General features: G+C 39.9%; 1 protein-coding gene across 4 annotated transcripts in view; it reads right to left on the bottom strand.

Annotated features, from left to right (window-relative positions):
• The window catches only part of fnbp1l (formin binding protein 1-like), a 150,008-nt gene that overhangs the window by 42,291 nt on the left and 87,718 nt on the right, over window positions 1-19,999 (bottom strand). For all 4 annotated transcript variants that reach the window (XM_061975521.2, XM_061975519.2, XM_061975522.2 and 1 more), the window contains exons 3-5: window positions 15,693-15,743; window positions 10,248-10,395; window positions 3,843-3,905 (exon numbers count right to left, since the gene is read on the bottom strand). In XM_061975521.2, coding sequence (XP_061831505.2) covers window positions 3,843-3,905; window positions 10,248-10,395; window positions 15,693-15,743 — 262 coding nt within the window. The remainder of the gene's footprint in view (window positions 1-3,842; window positions 3,906-10,247; window positions 10,396-15,692; window positions 15,744-19,999) is intronic.

The raw sequence follows: 19,999 nt of genomic DNA, 5'->3' as shown, positions 1-19,999 counted from the left end.
GTAATTAATTAGATGACCATAGTAACTAGTATATCATCCATAAGCGCAGATTCCAAGCATTGAAAGACTTAGTATAGTTGAAGACTTACGGTCATTAGAAAACATCACTGCACATCATAATGGCAGCTACACTTTACATCTTAAAGATCTCAAAAAAATATTTGGGAATGTCCGGCGGGCCAGATTGAAAAGCTAAACGGGCCGCATGTGCCTTAATTTGCCCAGGTCTGCGTTAGAGTATTAAATTTGATCAAAAGAATGGAGGGTTGTGATATTCACTAGCGTACCAAAAGAAATGACTGGCTCATTAACATGAACGATTTTTAAGTGAATTATATTTTATATAGCGCTTTTCTCTAGTGACTCAAAGCGCTTTTACATAGTGAAACCCAATATGTAAGTTACATTTAAACCAGTGTGGGTGGCACTGGGAGCAGGTGGGTAAAGTGTCTTGCCCAAGGACACAACGGCAGTGACGAGGATGGCGGAAGCGGGGATCGAACTTGGAACCCTCAAGTTGCTGGCACGGCCACTCTACCAACCGAGCTATGCCGCCCCACGTGCACTGTAGGCAAATCCAATTCAGTGCGACAGTTAAGAAACATTTACATTTGAAGTTCCAATCGAAACTTCCGGCTAGGAACTCGGAAATTCAGTTTTCCCAGTTCAAATGGAACGTACCATAAAAGTCCTGATGGCAAATGATTTGCCCTGTGAGGTTCTCCGCTCAGACACAAAAAAAGTCTCCAATAAAACCGGGAAAAGTCACTAGATTTGACGCTAGAAGCTGTTTACAAAAAAAAGTCAAGGATTGGAAAGTTGCCAGATTTAGCGACAATGTCGCCAAGTTGGCCACACCGAAGATGCTTGACCATCCTGTCAATTAAGCCGCGAAGAAGAAAAACGGATATGCCGTCATATGCAACCCAGCTATTAAAGACCACAAATTACAGGAACAACTTACTCACCAGTCCCAAGTTACTGAATTATCTAACAATCGAAAAAGAAAATACAATGGATTGGACCAACAATTAAAACATTTATTATTAGGACTCCAGATGACGTTGTAGTTTATTTGCACAAGCAGGTCGAGATTGGTTAGTTAGAGCTACACTGCAAAAACTGAAATCTAAGTAAGATTAAATATCTCAAATAAGGGTAATATTTGCAAATTTTCTGTCTGATAAGATAATTCTTCTCACTAAGCAGATTTTATGTTAGAGTGTTTTACTTGTTTTAAGGGTTTTGGTCCTAAATGATCTCAGTAAGATATTACAGCTTGTTGCTGAGATTTGATGACCTATATTGAGTAAAACATGCTTGAAACTAGAATATCAACTGTTGCAAAGCTGTGTCATCAACACTCACAAGTATAAAACTACTTTTTTAAAGTAATAATTTCTTATTTCAAGCATGAAAAAAAAAAGATTTTGACACAATTGTGTCACATATTAAAACAGATGACAGCCAAATTGACTTTGCTGTTTTATTTTCAATGAAACAATAGAAAATACGTACTCATATAGTAGTACAGTTGGCACAATACAGTAAACTGACAGTTAATATTTAAACATTTAACATTTCAAACAATTTTGAACAGAAATAGTTCATGCACATTCAAATAGATTCCTCAAAATTACAATTAAAACATTTTTTGGCCGGGGGCAAAGCTGTATTTGTGTGCACTAATTGACTGAAAGAGCACGCACTTGGCGTGATGATGTCATGTTATCGATGGAAAAATGCATTTTTAGACAATATGATTTGCCTGAGCGGCTAGGAGACCCTGAGAGTAACAAGCGGTTGCCTTGTTGCATTTCCATTAAGAACAATAAACTAGTTTTTAGTATAAGTTTGCTGGTTTCAACAAATGTAATGCCGAGCGCATATCATTATGTCAAGTTAAAGGCACTAGCATTTACTTCATTTAACAATATTTTTCAACATAATATATTTTCTATCAAGAAAAGTGCACTTGTTACTAGTGAGAACATACTTATTTTAAGGTATTTTTGGGTTCATTGAGGTTAGCTAATTTGACTTGTTTTGGAAAGTCTTGACAATCCAAATTTTCTTGTTCTATTGGCAGATGATTTTGCTTAGTTCAAATAAAATACCCCTAATTTTTGTAATTTTTTTTTCTTGTTTTTGAACACTGTCTTTTTGCAGTGTGAAGCTGCTTGACCATCGTGTCAATTAAGCCGCGAAGAAGGAAAAAAGGGATATGCCGTCATATGCAACCCAGCTATTACAGACCACAAATTACAGGAACAACTTACTCACCAGTCCCAAGTTACTGAATTATCTAACAATCGAGAAAGAAAATACGGTGGATTGGACCAACAATTAAAATATTTATTATTAGGACTTCAGATGACGTTGTAGTTTATTTGCACAACCAGGTCGAGATCGATTAGTTAGAGCTACAATCAGCAGCTCAAGTCCATTGTGTTCATCACATGTGCATATTACTTTACACCATACTTGCCAACCTTGAGACCTCCGATTTCGGGAGGTGGGGGGCGTGGTCGGGGTGGGGCAGGGGCGTGGTTGGGGGCGGGGCTAAGAGGGGAGGAGTATATTTACAGCTAGAATTCAGCAAGTCAAGTATTTCATATATATATATATATATATATATATATATATATATATATATATATAATATATATACATATACACATAAGAAATACTTGACTTTCAGTGAATTCTAGCTATATATATATATTTATTTTATTATATATATATATAAAATATATATAGAATATATCATATATATAAATAAAATAAATACTTGAATTTCAGTGTTCATTTATTTACACATATACACACACATAACACTCATCTACTCATTGTTGAGTTAAGGGTTGAATTGTCCATCCTTGTTCTATTCTCTGTCACTATTTTTCTAACCATGCTGAACACCCTTTCGCAGGTACCCAGAAAGGTTTCGAGTACCACCAAAAAAACTGAATCTCTGAAGACAGTATAAAAATCTGTGTTAAAGGTGTACAAATACTGTTTGTATAATAAGCATGTTATTTTTTACAAATGAGGGTTAAGAGTTCAGTACTAAAAAAAAAAGAAAAAAAGAATGTGGCTTAAGTACAGTTTTTTAATTGAGCTGCTGCATTTTTTGGTTGGGTTGTTTATTTATTTTGAGTAACTTCTATACATTTCTAAAAGGCGACAATGTAATAGTGATCTATGTTTGTCTGTTGCCATCTCCTGGTGAATGTTGGCTATAGCGTACTTGGGTTACTTTTTGGTTGGCCAACGATTTACGTGGTGTTGCGCACCTGACGTCACTCAAGTTCGCATGGAGCTGGAGGGGGCGTGGCTTCCAGCTCCGCCTGAATTTCGGGAGATTTTCGGGAGAAAATTTGTCCCGGGAGGTTTTCGGGAGAGGCGCTGAATTTCGGGAGCCTCCCGGAAAATCCGGGAGGGTTGGCAAGTATGCTTTACACTGTAATAAATTAGTTAAAATATGACAGAAGAAATGAAGAAATAAGACGAAATGTCGGACATGCACCTCTTTCTCAGAGAGTTTGGTATGCATCAAATGTATGTGATCTCCAAATTCCGAAGGGTTTGTATTACACCCTCATCGACATTTTTACGAGCATGTTCCCCATTTCCACAAACCTACAATGACAAACTACATTTCTGACATTGAATAACAGTTGTAAAAGCATCTGAAATGGTATTTGTTGGTGTTGAACGGGTTACACAGAATAAAGACATTCATTGAAGATATCTACAGAAAAACGGGGGGAACTAAATGCCCTATAGTTACCTTTTCAGCATTACATACACACATAAAAAAAATCCCCCTCCTTACTTACATTGTCCATCTGTTTCCAGCAATGATCCAAAAACTGCTGAGCCTTCCTGCCCTCTTGCAGATGCTGTTCATTAACACAAATACACACACACACACAAACCAACATTTATACACAAAACAAAGAAATATGGATACATATACTAAGGGTGTAACAGTACACAAAAATTTCGGTTCGGTACGTACCTCGGTTTAGAGGTCACGGTTCGGTTCATTTTTGGTACAGTAAGAAAATATACATTTTCTGGTTATTTATTTACCAAAATTTGTAAACAATGGCTTTATCCTTTTAACGTTGCTTTAAAATAGCTGTGTGTGTGATGGATGTGAGCCACCACTTGGCTGATCAGTGCAACAGCAGGCAGTCATGAATGCTAAGCATAACAATAACATACATATACACACAGGGTCCATTGCCAGGGTTCATGTGGTCAACATATATAAAATAAAAACTAAATAAGATAAGGCTCAGAATGGTTTTCTTAACAAAACCTTTCTACATATAAAGTGCAACATTAAACTGCTTCAAGTTGTTGCTCAGATTAAATAAAATGCCACCCATCCATCCATCTTCTTCCGCTTATCCTAGGTCGGGTCGCGGGGGCAGCAGCCTAAGCAGGGAAGCCCAGACTTCCCTCTCCCCAGCCACTTCGTCCAGCTCTTCCCGGGAGATCCCGAGGCGTTCCCAGGCCAGCCGGGAGACATAGTCTTCCCAACGTGTCCTGGGTCTTCCCCGTGGCCTCCTACCGGTCGGACGTGCCCTAAACACCTCCCTAGGGAGGCGTTCGGGTGGCATCCTGACCAGATGCCCGAACCACCTCATCTAATAATGATAATAACTGGGATTTATATAGCGCTTTTCTAAGTACCCAAAGTCGCTTTACATGTAGAACCCATCATTCATTCACACCTGGTGGTGGTAAGCTACTTTCATAGCCACAGCTGCCCTGGGGTAGACTGACGGAAGCGTGGCTGCAATTTGCGCCAACGGCCCCTCCGACCACCACCTATCATTCATCATTCAATTCACCGGTGTGAGTGGCACCGGGGGCAAAGGGTGAAGTGTCCCACCCAAGGACACAACGGCAGCGATTTTTGGATGGTAAGAGGCGGGTAGCGAACCTGCAAACCTCAGGTTTCTGGCACGGTTGCTCTACCCACTATGCTATGCCGCCCCTCTCCATGTGGAGGAGTAGCGGCTTTACTTTGAGCTCCCCCCGGATGGCAGAGCTTCTCACCCTATCTCTAAGGGAGAGCCCCGCCACCCAGCGGGAAAACTCATTTCGGCTGCTTGTACCCGTGATCTTGTTCTTTCGGTCATAACCCAAAGCTCATGACCATAGGTGAGGATGGGAACGTAGATCGACCAGTAAATTGAGAGCTTTGCCTTCCGGCTCAGCTCCTTCTTCACCACAACGGACCGATACAGTGTCCGCATGACTGAAGACGCCGCACCGATCCGCCTGTCGATCTCACGATCCACTCTTCCCTCACTTGTGAACAAGACTCGGAGGTACTTGAACTCCTCCACTTGGGGCAAGGTCTCCTCCGCAACCCGGAGATGGCACTCCACCCTTTTCTGGGCGAGAACCATGGACTCGCAATTGGAGGTGCTGATTCTCATCCCAGTCTCTTCACACTCAGCTGCGAACCGATCCAGTGAGAGCTGAAGATCTTGGCCAGATGAAGCCATCAGGACCACATCATCTGCAAAAAGCAGAGACCTAATCCTGCAGCCACCAAACCAGATCCCCTCAACGCCTTGACTGCGCCTAGAAATTCTGTCCATAAAAGTTATGAACAGAATGGGTGACAAAGGGCAGCCTTGGCGGAGTCCAACCCTCACTGGAAACGTGTCCGACTTACTGCCGGCAATGCGGACCAAGCTCTGACACTGATCATACAGGGAGCGGACCACCACAATCAGACAGTCCGGTACCCCATACTCTCTGAGCACTCCCCACAGGACTTCCCGAGGGACACGGTCGAATGCCTTCTCCTAGTCCACAAAGCACATGTAGACTGGTTGGGCAAACTCCCATGCACCCTCAAGGACCCTGCCGAGAGTATAGAGCTGGTCCAAAGTTCCACGACCAGGACGAAAACCACGCTGTTCCTCCTGAATCCGAGGTTCGACTATCAGGCGTAGCCTCCTCTCCAGGACACCGGGAAGCATTTAAAAATAAAAATGCAGCTCATTTTAATACTTTGCAAACTCATCACGCGGTACCAATGATTGTCACACACACTAGGTGTGGTGAAATGATCCTCTACATTTGACCTATCACCCTTGATCACCCCCCAAGGAGGTGAGGGGAGCAGTGAGCAGCAGCGGTGGCTGCGCCCGGGAATAATTTTTGGTGATTTAACCCCCAATTCCAACCCTTGATGCTGAGTGCCAAGCAGGGAGGTAATGGCTCCCATTTGTATAGTCTTTGGTATGACTCGGCCGGGGTTTGAACTCACGACCTACTGATCTCAGGGCGGACCTGTACGTTTGACACCCCTGTTTTACACAGATTCATTGCATAGTCACCTAAAACTTGTTATCTTATTTTTCGATTCTATTAGACACTGAATACGAAACTGCTTTGCAGTGATCAAAATAACTTGTCTTCCAGGTCGTGAGTTTTGAGGCACAATTCTAAATCCTTCAAAGACAAACAAGAGTAAAGTAGTAAGTTGAATCATGAACGTTAGTGAACATTTTTAAATCTTTTACCACTGTAAAATAAATGCACTCACAAGTAGGGTGTTTCCGGGAAATTTCCGGAAATCTACCACGGGAATGGAATGGACTCTCACTATTATGTTAGATCCACTATGGACTGGACTCTCACTATTATGTTAGATCCACTATAGACTGGACTTTCACTATTATGTTAGATCCACTATGGACTGGACTTTCACTATTATGTTAGATCCACTATGGACTGGACTCTCACAATATTATGCTAGATCCACTATGGACTGGACTCTCACTATTATGTTAGATCCACTATGGACTGCACTCTCACAATATCATGTTAGATCCACTATGGACTGGACTCTCACTATTATGTTAGATCCACTATGGACTGGACTCTCACTATTATGTTATATCCACTATGGACTGGACTTTCACTATTATGTTAGATCCACTATGGACTGGACTCTCACAATATTATGCTAGATCCACTATGGACTGGACTCTCACTATTATGTTAGATCCACTATGGACTGCACTCTCACAATATCATGTTAGATCCACTATGGACTGGACTCTCACTATTATGTTAGATCCACTATGGACTGGACTCTCACTATTATGTTATATCCACTATGGACTGGACTCTCACTATTATGTTAGATCCACTATGGACTGGACTCTCACTATTATGTTAGATCCACTATGGACTGGACTCACACTATAATGTTAGATCCACTATGGACTGGACTCTCACTATCATGTTAGATCTACTATGGACTGGACTCACACTATTATGTTAGATCCACTATGGACTGGACTCTCACTATTATGTTGGATCCACTATGGACTGGACTCTCACTATTATGTTAGATCCATTATGAACTGGACTCTCACTATTATGTTAGATCCACTATGGACTGGACTCTCACTATTATGTTAGATCCACTATGGACTGGATTCTCACTATTATGTTAGATAATCGAATGCCTTCTCCAAGTCCACAAAGCACATGTAGACTAGTTGGGCAAACTCCCATGCACCGTCAAGGACTCTGCCGAGAGTATAGAGCTGGTCCACAGTTCCACGACCAGGACGAAACATCACACTGTTCCTCCTGAATCTGAGGTTAAATAAAATGACAAAACTTTTCTTCTACAATGTGCAACATTAAACAGTTTCAAGTCAACTCAGCCTCAGATTAACTTTTCTTTTTCAACCCAGCCTTTAACCCTGGTGACTTTCACTCAATCTTCATGTTTTTTGCCAGAAAAATCAGTTAACCCACATTGTCTGCAGAAAGAGCAGACCTGCTTGCAGTTACAATGTCTCCAGCTGTGGAAAATACCCTTTCACTGGGCATGGAGGTAGCAGGTATGGCGAGGTAGTGCCTGGCTAACTTGGCAGTAAGAGGGTATGTGAGCTCATTGTTCTTCCACCATAGAAGTGGGTCAAAATTGAGTTTTTAATGCAATATGGTCTTAAATCTGCTGCTATAAAAACACCAACGGCATTTGTTATTGCTTTAGCCCTGCCTGAATCGCCGAGGAGAGGCTGCTTGAATGCGGTGTTTGCACGACGCTCGTCTTTCTCTTCGTTGAAGAGATGTTATCCATTGTTGTATCGCACCGCGTAGCCCAGGGGTCGGCAACCTTTACCAGTCAAAGAGCCATTTTGACCAGTTTCGCAAATTATAGAAAACAATGGGAGCTGCAAAATTTTTTGGAAATTTTAAATGAAATAACACTGCATACAAAGTTTTTTTTTTTGCTTTGTGCTATGTATAAACCAGGGGTCTCAGACACGCTGCCCACACCTTTATATGGAATTTGAAAGCTGGTTCGGCACGCGGGTTTTAAATCAATGGCGCTTGTCAGCGTCATGCGTGCCGTGATGGTACAGCATATAGCACCCACTACAACCAGCGTGCCTGATCAGCCACATGTTGTATGGAGCTTCCGCTTGCTCACGTAGGTGACAGCAAGGCATACTTAGTCAACAACCACACAGGTTACACTGACGGTGGTGGTATAAAAAAACTATAACACTCTTACTAATAATGCGCCACACTGTGAACCCACACCAAACAAGAATGACAAACACATTTCGGGAGAACATCTGCACCGTAACACAACATAAACACAACAGGACAAATACCCAGAATCGCATGCAGCCCTAACTCTTCCGGGCTACATTATACACCCCCCGCTACCAAACCCCGCCCACCTCAACCGACGCACAGAGGGGGGGGGGTTGATGTGTGAGGGAGCAGGGTTGGGGTGGGGGCGGGGTTTGGTGGTAGCAGGGGTGTATAATGTAGCCCGGAAGAGTCAGGGCTGCATGGGATTCTGGGTATTTATTCTGTTGTGTTTATGTTGTGTTAAGGTGCAGATGTTCTCCCGAAATGTGTTTGTCATTCTTGTTTGGTTTTGGTTCAAAGTGTGGCGCATTATTAGTAAGAGTGTTAAAGTTGTTTTATATGGCCACCGTCAGTGTAACCTGTGTGGCTGTTGACCAAGTATGCCTTGCTGTCACGTACGTGTGCAAGCAGAAGATGTGTATTGTATAACAAGTGTTGGACTGGCACGCTATAAATACAGATTGTAGAGAGCGCCAAATGTTGTACCATGATGGCACACCCTTATTATACCTGTAATGGTGAAAATCGGTGGATTTTAATCCCGGGAGTTTTCTGCGAGAGGCACTGAAATCTGGAAGTCTCACGGGAAATTGGGGGGTTCAGCAAGTAAGCTGCTGAGCCGCATCAGAGTGATCAAAGAGCGGCATGTGGCTCCGGAGCCGCGGGTTGCCGACCCCTGGCGTAGCCGAAATGTTCCCAAACGGGATATCTTTACGAGGCCGGAGGGTCTTCCAGCTCTGGCTTTTTGCATTTTGTAGTAGCCCGGTCGTTGCTAGCATGCCGTGTGTTGTGCCTCGCGTGCATTGTTTACACAATGTGCGGTACGCTACTTAATATGTCCGTGTGGAAACTCGTCCGGTGCACCTCCGTTCCGAACCGAACCCCCCGTACCGAAGCGGTTCAATACAAATACCGTTACACCCTTAACATATACAGTATAAGAAAACATGACAATTAAAGCAGAGGAAAAATGTACTGCACCAATACATTCACATAACTGAATAATACTCCAAAATACAGATAACTTTGAATTTCTGGTTACAGTAAAGGTGGTGAATGGCATTGCAAATGCTGACTTCTTTAGATAATTGACTTGATACTCTCACTTAACACATATGGAGAAACACAATTGTATAGTGTAACAAGAAAACAACTAACTGATTTGTCTATTTTAATTATAGGGATTAAATTGTCAAGGGGAATTTATGCACATTACTCTGCCAACTGACAACTCTATAAAAACACGTCGGTGTCTTATGTTGAGTCCCAAACCCAAGTGTGGAAAGTGGCTTAAGTATTCCATTGGGAGAAGGCAATGTTCTTCCAAAGAATGTGTAAAGTTTATAGCAGCATGCAGATCATTAGGCGAAAGAAAGGCAGATGTTTAAGATCATGTTCAACATATGTATCCTCTGGTGGAAGACCAAAACAGAAACCAAATGCATGTGAGAGTTAGGGGACACATGGAAAAACATCAACATGACATCAATCAGCAGCCTCCCTGGTACATTCAGACTAAGTAGAGGATGAAGCATCACTTAACCAAAACACATTGTTGGTGTGAGCTTATTGCGTGCACTCACATGTTTCCGGTCTGCTTTGAGGTCCTGACTGTACTTCATCAGTGCTCCATAAACCCTTTGACCCATCTCCTCTGCCACCACCTCCTTCTGACCAGCATAGTCATTGAGTTCAGTCAGTATGGCGTAAAACGACAAACATGATGTAAACCTGCAAAAAAAAAAAAAACACACCTGATGCTCTTTTTCTGTTTTGACTATTTTACAAACTTGAATGACAACAATCCAAAGATCTAAATCAGGGGTCCCCAAACTTTTTGACTCGGGGGCCGCATTGGGTTAAAACAATTTGGCATATATATATATATATATATATATATATATATATATATATATATATATATACATACACACACACACACACACACACACACACACACATATATATATATATATATATATATATACACATATATATACATATATATATATATATATATATATATATATATATATATATATACATACACATATATATATATATATATACACACATATATATATACACAAATATATATATATATATATATATACATATATATACACACACACATATATATATATATATATATATATATACATACATATATATACATATATATATACATATATACACATATATATATACATATATATATATATATACATATACATATATATATATATACATATATATATATATATACATATATATACATATATACATATATATACATATATACATATATATATATATATATATACATATACATATATATATATATATATATATATAGCGCACTTTCCGCGCGCGCGATGATGTCACGTTATCGATGAGAAAATGCATTTTTAGACAATATGATTTGCCTGAGCGGCGAGGAGACACCGTGAGTAGCAAGCGGTACAAAGTGGATAAGAAAAGACAGAAAGAAAAAAAATTATTATTATTATTCTTTTTTTAATACTTGGGCCTTCACGCGGGCCTGATTTTGGACGCTGGACCATAGTTTGGGAACCCCTGATCTAAATAAATGTGACAGTTACACTGCAAAAACTGAAATCTAAGTAAGATGAAATATCTCAAATAAGGGTGATATTTGCTTATTTTCTGTCTGATAAGATAATTCTTCTCACTAAGCAGATTTTATGTTAGAGTGTTTTACTTGTTTTAAGTGTTTTGGTCCTAAATGATCTCAGTAAGATATTACAGCTTGTTGCTGAGATTTGATGACCTATATTGAGTAAAACATGCTTGAAACTAGAATATCAACTGTTGCAAAGCTGTGTCATCAACACTCACAAGTATAAAACTTCTTTTTTAAAGTAATAATTTCTTACTTCAAAGCATGAAAAAAAACAATCATGATGCCGAGCGGATGTCATTATGTCAAGATAATGGCACTAGCATTTACATAATTTAAGAATATTTTTCAACATCCATCCATCTATTTTCTACCGCTTATTCCATTTTGGGGTCGCGGGGAGCGCTGGAGCCTATCTCAGCTACAATCGGGCGGAAGGCAGTGTTCACCCTGGACAAGTCGCCACCTCATCGCATTTTTCAACATATTGAGCAAAAAGGTCTCTTTTTTTCTACCAAGAAAAGTGCACTTGTTATTAGTGAGAATATACTTATTTTAAGGTATTTTTGGGTTCCTTGAGGTTAGCTAATTTTACTTGTTTTGGAAAGTCTTGGCAAGACAAATTTTCTTGTTCTATTGGCAGATAATTTTGCTTAGTTCAAATAAAATACCCCTAATTTTATTTAATTTTTTTCTTGTTTTTGAACACTGACTTTTTGCAGTGCACGATTATGAAAATATAATAATCGAAAAATAAAAAACGATTGTGCATGTGAATTCCGGAGCTTGTGACGGTGAAACAGATAAGGAGCGAATGAGTGAAAAAAGAGCAAGTCTCCAAGGAGTTTGGGATCTCAGGATGGTAACTCGTTTTTATTTGAACCAGCGTTAGTATGCCAAACTCGACAAAAAAAAAAGGTATATGATTTCCACGTTCACGTAACCGCGGACCGAATCATATAATTGGCCAATAAAACAAAATCCGTTGCTAAACGCAAAATAATATCAGGGAAATTGACGTACATGTACAAAACCCAAAACCAGTGAAGATGGCACGTTGTGTAATTCGTAAATAAAAACAGAATACAATGATTTGCAAATCCTTTTCAACTTATATTCAAATGAATGGACTGCAAAGACAAGATATTTAATGTTCCAACTGAGAAACTTAATTTTTTTGCAAATAATCATTCACTTAAAATTTAACACATTGCAAAAATGTTGGCACAGGGGCATTTTTACCACTGTGTTACATGGCCTTTCCTTTTAACAACACTCAGTAAACGTTCGGGAACTGAGGAGACACATTTTTAAAGTGAAATTCTTTCCCATTCTTGCTTGATGTACAGCTTAAGTTGTTCAACAGTCCGGGGGTCTCCATTGTGGTATTTTAGGCTTCATAATGCACCACAAATTTTCAATGGGAGACAGGTCTGGACTACAGGCAGGTCAGTCTAGTACCCGCACTCTTTTACTATGAAGCCACGCTGTTGTAACACGTGCAGAATGTGGCTTTACATTGTCTTACTGAAATAAGAAGGGGCGTCCATTAAAAAGACGTTGCTTGGATGGCAACTTATGTTGCTCCAAAACCTGTATGTACCTTTCAGCATTAATGGTGCCTTCACAGATGTGTAAGTTACCCATGCCTTGGGCACTAATACACCTCCATACCATCGCAGATGCTGGCTTTTGAATTTTGCACCTACAACAGTCCGGATGGTTCTCTTCCTCTTTGGTCCGGAGGACACGACGTCCACAGTTTCAAAAAACAATTTGAAATGAGAACTCGTGAGACCACAGAACACTTTCCCACTTTGCATCAGTCCATCTTAGATGAGCTCGGGCCCAGCGAAGCCGGCGGCGTTTCTGGGTGTTGTTGATAAATGGCTTTCGCTTTGCATAGTAGAGTTTTAACTTGCACTTACAGATGTAGCGACAACTGTAGTTACAGACAGTGGTTTTCTGAAGTGTTCCTGAGCCTGGCTTTATTTTAACAAAAAATCTTAGGGTACATAAACATATGTTTTTATTGCAATCGAAGAACAATTTAGTCCTTAAATAAAATAGTGAACATACAAGACAAACTTGTCTTTTAGTAGTAAGTAAACAAACAAAGGCTCCTAATTATTCTGCTGACATATCGTGTCATTTTCCATTCTATTATTTTGTCAACATTATTAAGGACAAGTGGTAAAAAATGAATTATTAATCTACTTGTTCATTTACTGTTAATATCTGCTTACTTTCTCTTTTAACATGTTTTATCTACACATCTGTTAAAATGTAATAATCACTTATTCTTCTGTTGTTTGCATACTTTACATTAGTTTTGGATGATACCACAAATTTAGGTATAGATCCGATACAAAGTAGTTACAGGATCATACATTGGTCATATTCAAAGTCCTCATGTGTCCAGGGACATTTTGGAGGGAGATGTTGCCAGCGCTGCCTGCAGGAGCAAAGGTCACCGCCTCTGTCCATGGTGCTGAGGACAGAGCACCATCAGACGGGGGCGTGGCAGTGCTGACGGCGAGACACAGTTGGCAGGTGATTAGATTTCACGGGTGGTACGTGTTAATCTAATCATCTGTTGTCTTTAACAGTAGGCGGCCGGGAGCAGGAGAGGAGAGAGGATACGGACGTGACTAAAAAGTCACGTTCTGCTGGAGAAAGAGTTGGACTCAAATATTTGCACATTAAAAACTGCACACTTGACTCTTGTGCCGTGTCTAGGAGGCAACTTCCACAGACATATTTCCTGAGTTTATAAACATAATATAAATAAAAAAATAAAAAAACGGAAAAATATTTAGTGATGCTAAAAAATATCGATGTAATCATAGTAGTATTGACAGGGGTAGCACCGAATATGATTCATTAGTATCGCGTTACTATACCAATATCGGTATACCGTACAACCCTAGTATATTGACAACTTTATAGTACCTTTATAGTACAGGTAAAAGCCAGTAAATTAGAATATTTTGAAAAACTTGATTTATTTCAGTAATTGCATTCAAAAGGTGTAACTTGTACATTATATTTATTCATTGCACACAGACTGATGCATTCAAATGTTTATTTCATTTAATTTTGATGATTTGAAGTGGCAACAAATGAAAATCCAAAATTCCGTGTGTCACAAAATTAGAATATTGTGTAAGGCTAATACAAAAAAGGGATTTTTAGAAATGTTGGCCAACTGAAAAGTATGAAAATGAAAAATATGAGCATGTACAATACTCAATACGGCTGCGTTGACCCTGGATCTCAGGAAACAGAGTGGACCGACACCAGCTGGACTGCTGCTGAGTGGTCCAAAGTCATGTTTTCTGACGAAAGCAAATTTTGCATTTCCTTTGGAAATCGAGGTCCCAGAGTCTGGAGGAAGACAGGAGAGGCACAGGATCCACGTTGCCTGAAGTCTAGTGTAAAGTTTCCACCATCAGTGATGGTTTGGGGTGCCATGTCATCTGCTGGTGTCGGTCCACTCTGTTTCCTGAGATCCAGGGTCAACGCAGCCGTCTACCAGCAAGTTTTAGAGCACTTCATGCTTCCTGCTGCTGACCTGCTCTATGGAGATGGAGATTTCAAGTTCCAACAGGACTTGGCGCCTGCACACAGCGCAAAATCTACCCGTGCCTGGTTTACGGACCATGGTATTTCTGTTCTAAATTGGCCCGCCAACTCCCCTGACCTTAGCCCCATAGAAAATCTGTGGGGTATTGTGAAAAGGAAGATGCAGAATGCCAGACCCAAAAACGCAGAAGAGTTGAAGGCCACTATCAGAGCAACCTGGGCTCTCATAACACCTGAGCAGTGCCAGAAACTCATCGACTCCATGCCACGCCGCATTAACGCAGTAATTGAGGCAAAAGGAGCTCCAACCAAGTATTGAGTATTGTACATGCTCATATTTTTCATTTTCATACTTTTCAGTTGGCCAACATTTCTAAAAATCCCTTTTTTGTATTAGCCTTAAGTAATATTCTAATTTTGTGACACACGGAATTTTGGATTTTCATTTGTTGCCACTTCAAATCATCAAAATTAAATGAAATAAACATTTGAATGCATCAGTCTGTGTGCAATGAATAAATATAATGTACAAGTTACACCTTTTGAATGCAATTACTGAAATAAATCAAGTTTTTCAAAATATTCTAATTTACTGGCTTTTACCTGTATATGCAAGCTTCAATTCCACATTATGCTACAGTACGGCCATTGGAGAAAATATACTATAGTAAAATGATGAAAAGTGGTAACTTCACCGTTTCTCCTATGAAATGTGTCCATCACAACATGGCTGCGTCAGTCTTAATTAGGTGAGTCAATTCTCCTGCAAAAGCAAAACATAAAAACACCCAAAAATACTCACCTCGGTTCCTCCTCCTTGGAGCGTTTTGGAAGGTATTTCTTTACTAAGTTCCTGATGGAAAAAAGAAAGACAGGAAATAAGGCGAATGTTATGGAAATAAGGTTGCATAAGCAGAAATCACAAATGGGTTCCTCAGAATGTGCTTGTGAATTCTTTCAAACAAAAGGGCTGTATAAAACATTATAATCTTTGCTTTATTAACTTATTATTAGCAATGATTCAGATTTTTCTCATGACATGTCAGAGGTACTCAAATCATGGAGCTTCATAAATATACTTTTCAATTAGGTCCTTTTATTAAAGTAGATAAAGTTGCAAGATTCCTACTTGCAGCTTGAGAAGCCCATTTCAGTACTTTTAATTTTGTTGTTCTCACCTCTGAATGTTGAGTTATTATTTTTTCAAAACTCCCGTAATTTGTCTCATTATGCCATTTTAAATTTGACATCTTAATAACAGCTGTATAGTCTCCTGGCATATTAAAACCTCTAAAGGCTTAGTGGCCACATGCGTGGACAGCACCTTTAAGCTCTTATTTCCAAAATTGTGTACACTACTGAATTGGGGTCTTATGGCCACTTATGTGGACACTTATACTGCCATCTGGTGGTGTCAGAAGAGTATAACATACAATGGAATTTGGGGAAAAAAGTGTAAAAATAAGAATTAGCATGTCACTAAACATGAAGTACACGTTTGTGTACTTATGAACTAAGTACATCACATCAAAAGATGATTCTTAGTTTTAATACTAATTAGGGTCCAATAAGCCCAAATAGCAAAGATAAATAAAAAAAGCATGTAAACAAACAGCTTGGGCCTTAAGAGGTTAACGGACCTTCGATCCCTCAGGAGGTACTGCATCAAAAAGCGACATCAGTGGGTAAAGGATATCACCACATGGGATCAGGAACACTTCAAAGACCACTGTCAGTAACTACAGTTCGTCCCTACATCTGTAAGTGCGAGTTAAAACTCTACAATGCAAAGCGGAGGCCATTTATCAACAACACCCAGAAACGCTGTATGACATTCTGACAATAAAATCGCATTTGCTTCCAAATCTTTTTTTTAACTAATTTAAAGTATGCAAGTGAGTAATAACCTGTGATTAATCATGATTAACCACAGGTTATTACTCGTGCTGTATTAGCACTATTACACGTGCACAGCTCTCGGGGTCGTTGAAGGGAGAATAAGTACAAACGATTCAGTCCAATTTTCTTGAACTTGTTCATTTTCACTGTCCACTTGAGACTTGGAACATGCCGGTTTCATGCAAACTACGTTCCGATAGCCAGGGATCTGTCAAAATCTGAGCGGCTACAAAAACGAAAGTATAACAAAGTGCATGCGGGATTGAACTCTTGAGTGATGCAACTACAGGCAGTCAGTGTAGCGTTGGTACAGGGACACGTGCTAACATATAGTGACAGTTTATGGGCAGAATTAAATGGGACTAAATCAGGCTAAGACAATCCAACGCTACTGATCCAGCGGCCTGGGTTGCTGTGCTAATTTTAAGACTTCAACGATTCTTTATTGGTAATTTAAGTTGAGTTGTTGGGAATTATAGCTGTATAAATGCATTTATGCATGTGTGTCACAATAAATCAGAATATTGAACATCATTTATTTGATTTCTGGGGTTTAAAGACCAATTCAAGCGCTTGCTAAGTTCATCCTCCATATATTCAGGTTTAAAAAAAAAAAAAAGGTTGGGAATCCTCATTTGATCAAAAATGGTCGTCTTTGTTGTCTATTACCAATTTTGCCACGATTAGAACACACACCCGTTTTTTTTCCCCAGAAGTAAGAACACACATTTGTTGCCGGAAGTCAGACGTGTGTTGCTATGGGAACGGAAATAAATGCGCTGAGGAAAAAATATAAGGTAATGCATAAAATGACCAAAATATGGTAAATATTGTACATATTATATATTGTTATGAATGTGTCTGTTACTACATTATGTATACATACTTTCACCAGGTAAATAACAGGTTGATGGAGAATTTCAAAGTTGTTTTAGAGAGCTTTGAATACTGAACAGATGTTTACCTTATCCCAATAAACACCTGTTCAGTACTTAATATAAAAGTGTTTGATTGTGAGGCATTAAAAGCCACAAACTGCAACGGGTCCATCAGACACACAAACGCTGGCTGAGTAACAACGATATGAACATTGCACGGAAAATTGCCCCAGGGATTCTTCTTTTGTGTTTCTGCACCTGCGGTTCCCACACAAGGTTGCAACATTGTTTGTCAACACTGTCTGCTCTCATTTTCTCGCACATTTGACCCTCTGATGTTCTGTGTACCTACACTCTGTCCTCCTCATGTCTCGGCCTGCTGTGTGTGTGTGTGTGTGTGTGTGTGTGTGTGTGTGTGTGTGTGTGTGTGTGTGTGTGTGTGTGTGTGTGTGTGTGTGTGTGTGTGGTACACAGAACATCAATTTCCATACTTCTATTAGCCCCGGGTCCAGTGGACCCAGACATCTTATATGTAATAGAAATGTGTAGGGGGTATGGTGTGTGGTCATTAAATATGTATTCTGATATATGTTCTTCACAGAAAATGAGCCAAAGTCAGTGAGTCTCAGTTTGATGAAATTAATTAATTGTATAATTTTTCTTTAAAAAAAAAAAAGAAAATGGTTCCCACTCAAGGTTGCAACATTGTTGGTCAACACTGTCTGCTCTCATTTTCTCGCACATTTGACCCTCTGATGTTCTGTGTACCTACACTCTGTCCTCGTCCTCCTCCTCCTCCTCCTGTGTGTGTGTGTGTGTGTGTGTGTGTGTGTGTGTGTGTGTGTGTGTGTGTGTGTGTGTGTGTGTGTGTGTGTGTGTGTGTGTGTGTGTGTGTGTGGTACACAGAACATCAATTTCCACACTTCTTTAAGCCCCGGGTCCAGTGGTCCCGGACATCTTATATGTAATAGAAATGTGTTGGGGGGGTGTATGATGTGTGGTCATTAAATATGTATTCTGATATATGTTCTTCACAGAAAATGAGCCAAAGTCAGTGAGTCTCAGTTTGATGAAATGAATTAATTGTATAATTTTTCTTTAAAAAAATAAAATAAAATGGTTCCCACTCAAGGTTGCAACATTGTTGGTCAACACTGTCTGCTCTCATTTTCTCGCACATTTGACCCTCTGATGTTCTGTGTACCTACACTCTGTCCTCCTCCTGTCTAGGCCTGCTGTGTGTGTGTGTGTGTGTGTGTGTGTGTGTGTGTGTGTGTGTGTGTGTGTGTGTGTGTGTGTGTGTGTGTGGTACACAGAACATCAATTTCCACACTTCTATTAGCCCCGGGTCCAGTGGACCCAGACATCTTATATGTAATAGAAATGTGTAGGGGGTATGGTGTGTGGTCATTAAATATGTATTCTGATATATGTTCTTCACAGAAAATGAGCCAAAGTCAGTGAGTCTCAGTTTGATAAAATTAATTAATTGTATAATTCTTTATAAATAAAGTTGATTTGATTTGATTTGATTTTCTTTAAAAAAAATATGAAAATGGTTCCCACTCAAGGTTGCAACATTGTTGGTCAACACTGTCTGCTCTCATTTTCTCGCACATTTGACCCTCTGATGTTCTGTGTACCTACACTCTGTCCTCCTCCTGTCTACGCCTGCTGTGTGTGTGTGTGTGTGTGTGTGTGTGTATGTGTGTGTGTGTGTGTGTGTGTGTGTGTGGTACCCAGAACATCTATTTCCACACTTCTATTAGCCCCGGGTCCAGTGGACCCGGACATCTTATATGTAACAGAAATGTGTAGGAGGGGTGTATGGTGTGTGGTCATTAAATATGTATTCTGATATATGTTCTTCACAGAAAATGAGCCAAAGTCAGTGAGTCTCAGTTTGATAAAATTAATTAATTGTATAATTCTTTATAAATAAAGTTGATTTGATTTGATTTGATTTTCTTTAAAAAAAAATATGAAAATGGTTCCCACTCAAGGTTGCAACATTGTTGGTCAACACTGTCTGCTCTCATTTTCTCGCACATTTGACCCTCTGATGTTCTGTGTACCTACACTCTGTCCTCCTCCTGTCTAGGCCTGCTGTGTGTGTGTGTGTGTGTGTGTGTGTGTGTGTGTGTGTGTGTGTGTGTGTGTGTGTGTGTGTGTGTGTGTGTGTGTGTGTATGTGTGTGTGTGTGTGTGGTACCCAGAACATCAATTTCCACACTTCTATTAGCCCCGGGTCCAGTGGACCCGGACATCTTATATGTAACAGAAATGTGTAGGAGGGGTGTATGGTGTGTGGTCATTAAATTGTATTCTGATAT

This window comes from Nerophis lumbriciformis, linkage group LG14 (assembly GCF_033978685.3).
Source record: "Nerophis lumbriciformis linkage group LG14, RoL_Nlum_v2.1, whole genome shotgun sequence".
NCBI lineage: Eukaryota > Metazoa > Chordata > Actinopteri > Syngnathiformes > Syngnathidae > Nerophis > Nerophis lumbriciformis.
The sequence above is the reverse complement of the archived record's forward strand: the minus strand, read 5'-3'. Positions and strand labels throughout refer to the sequence as shown.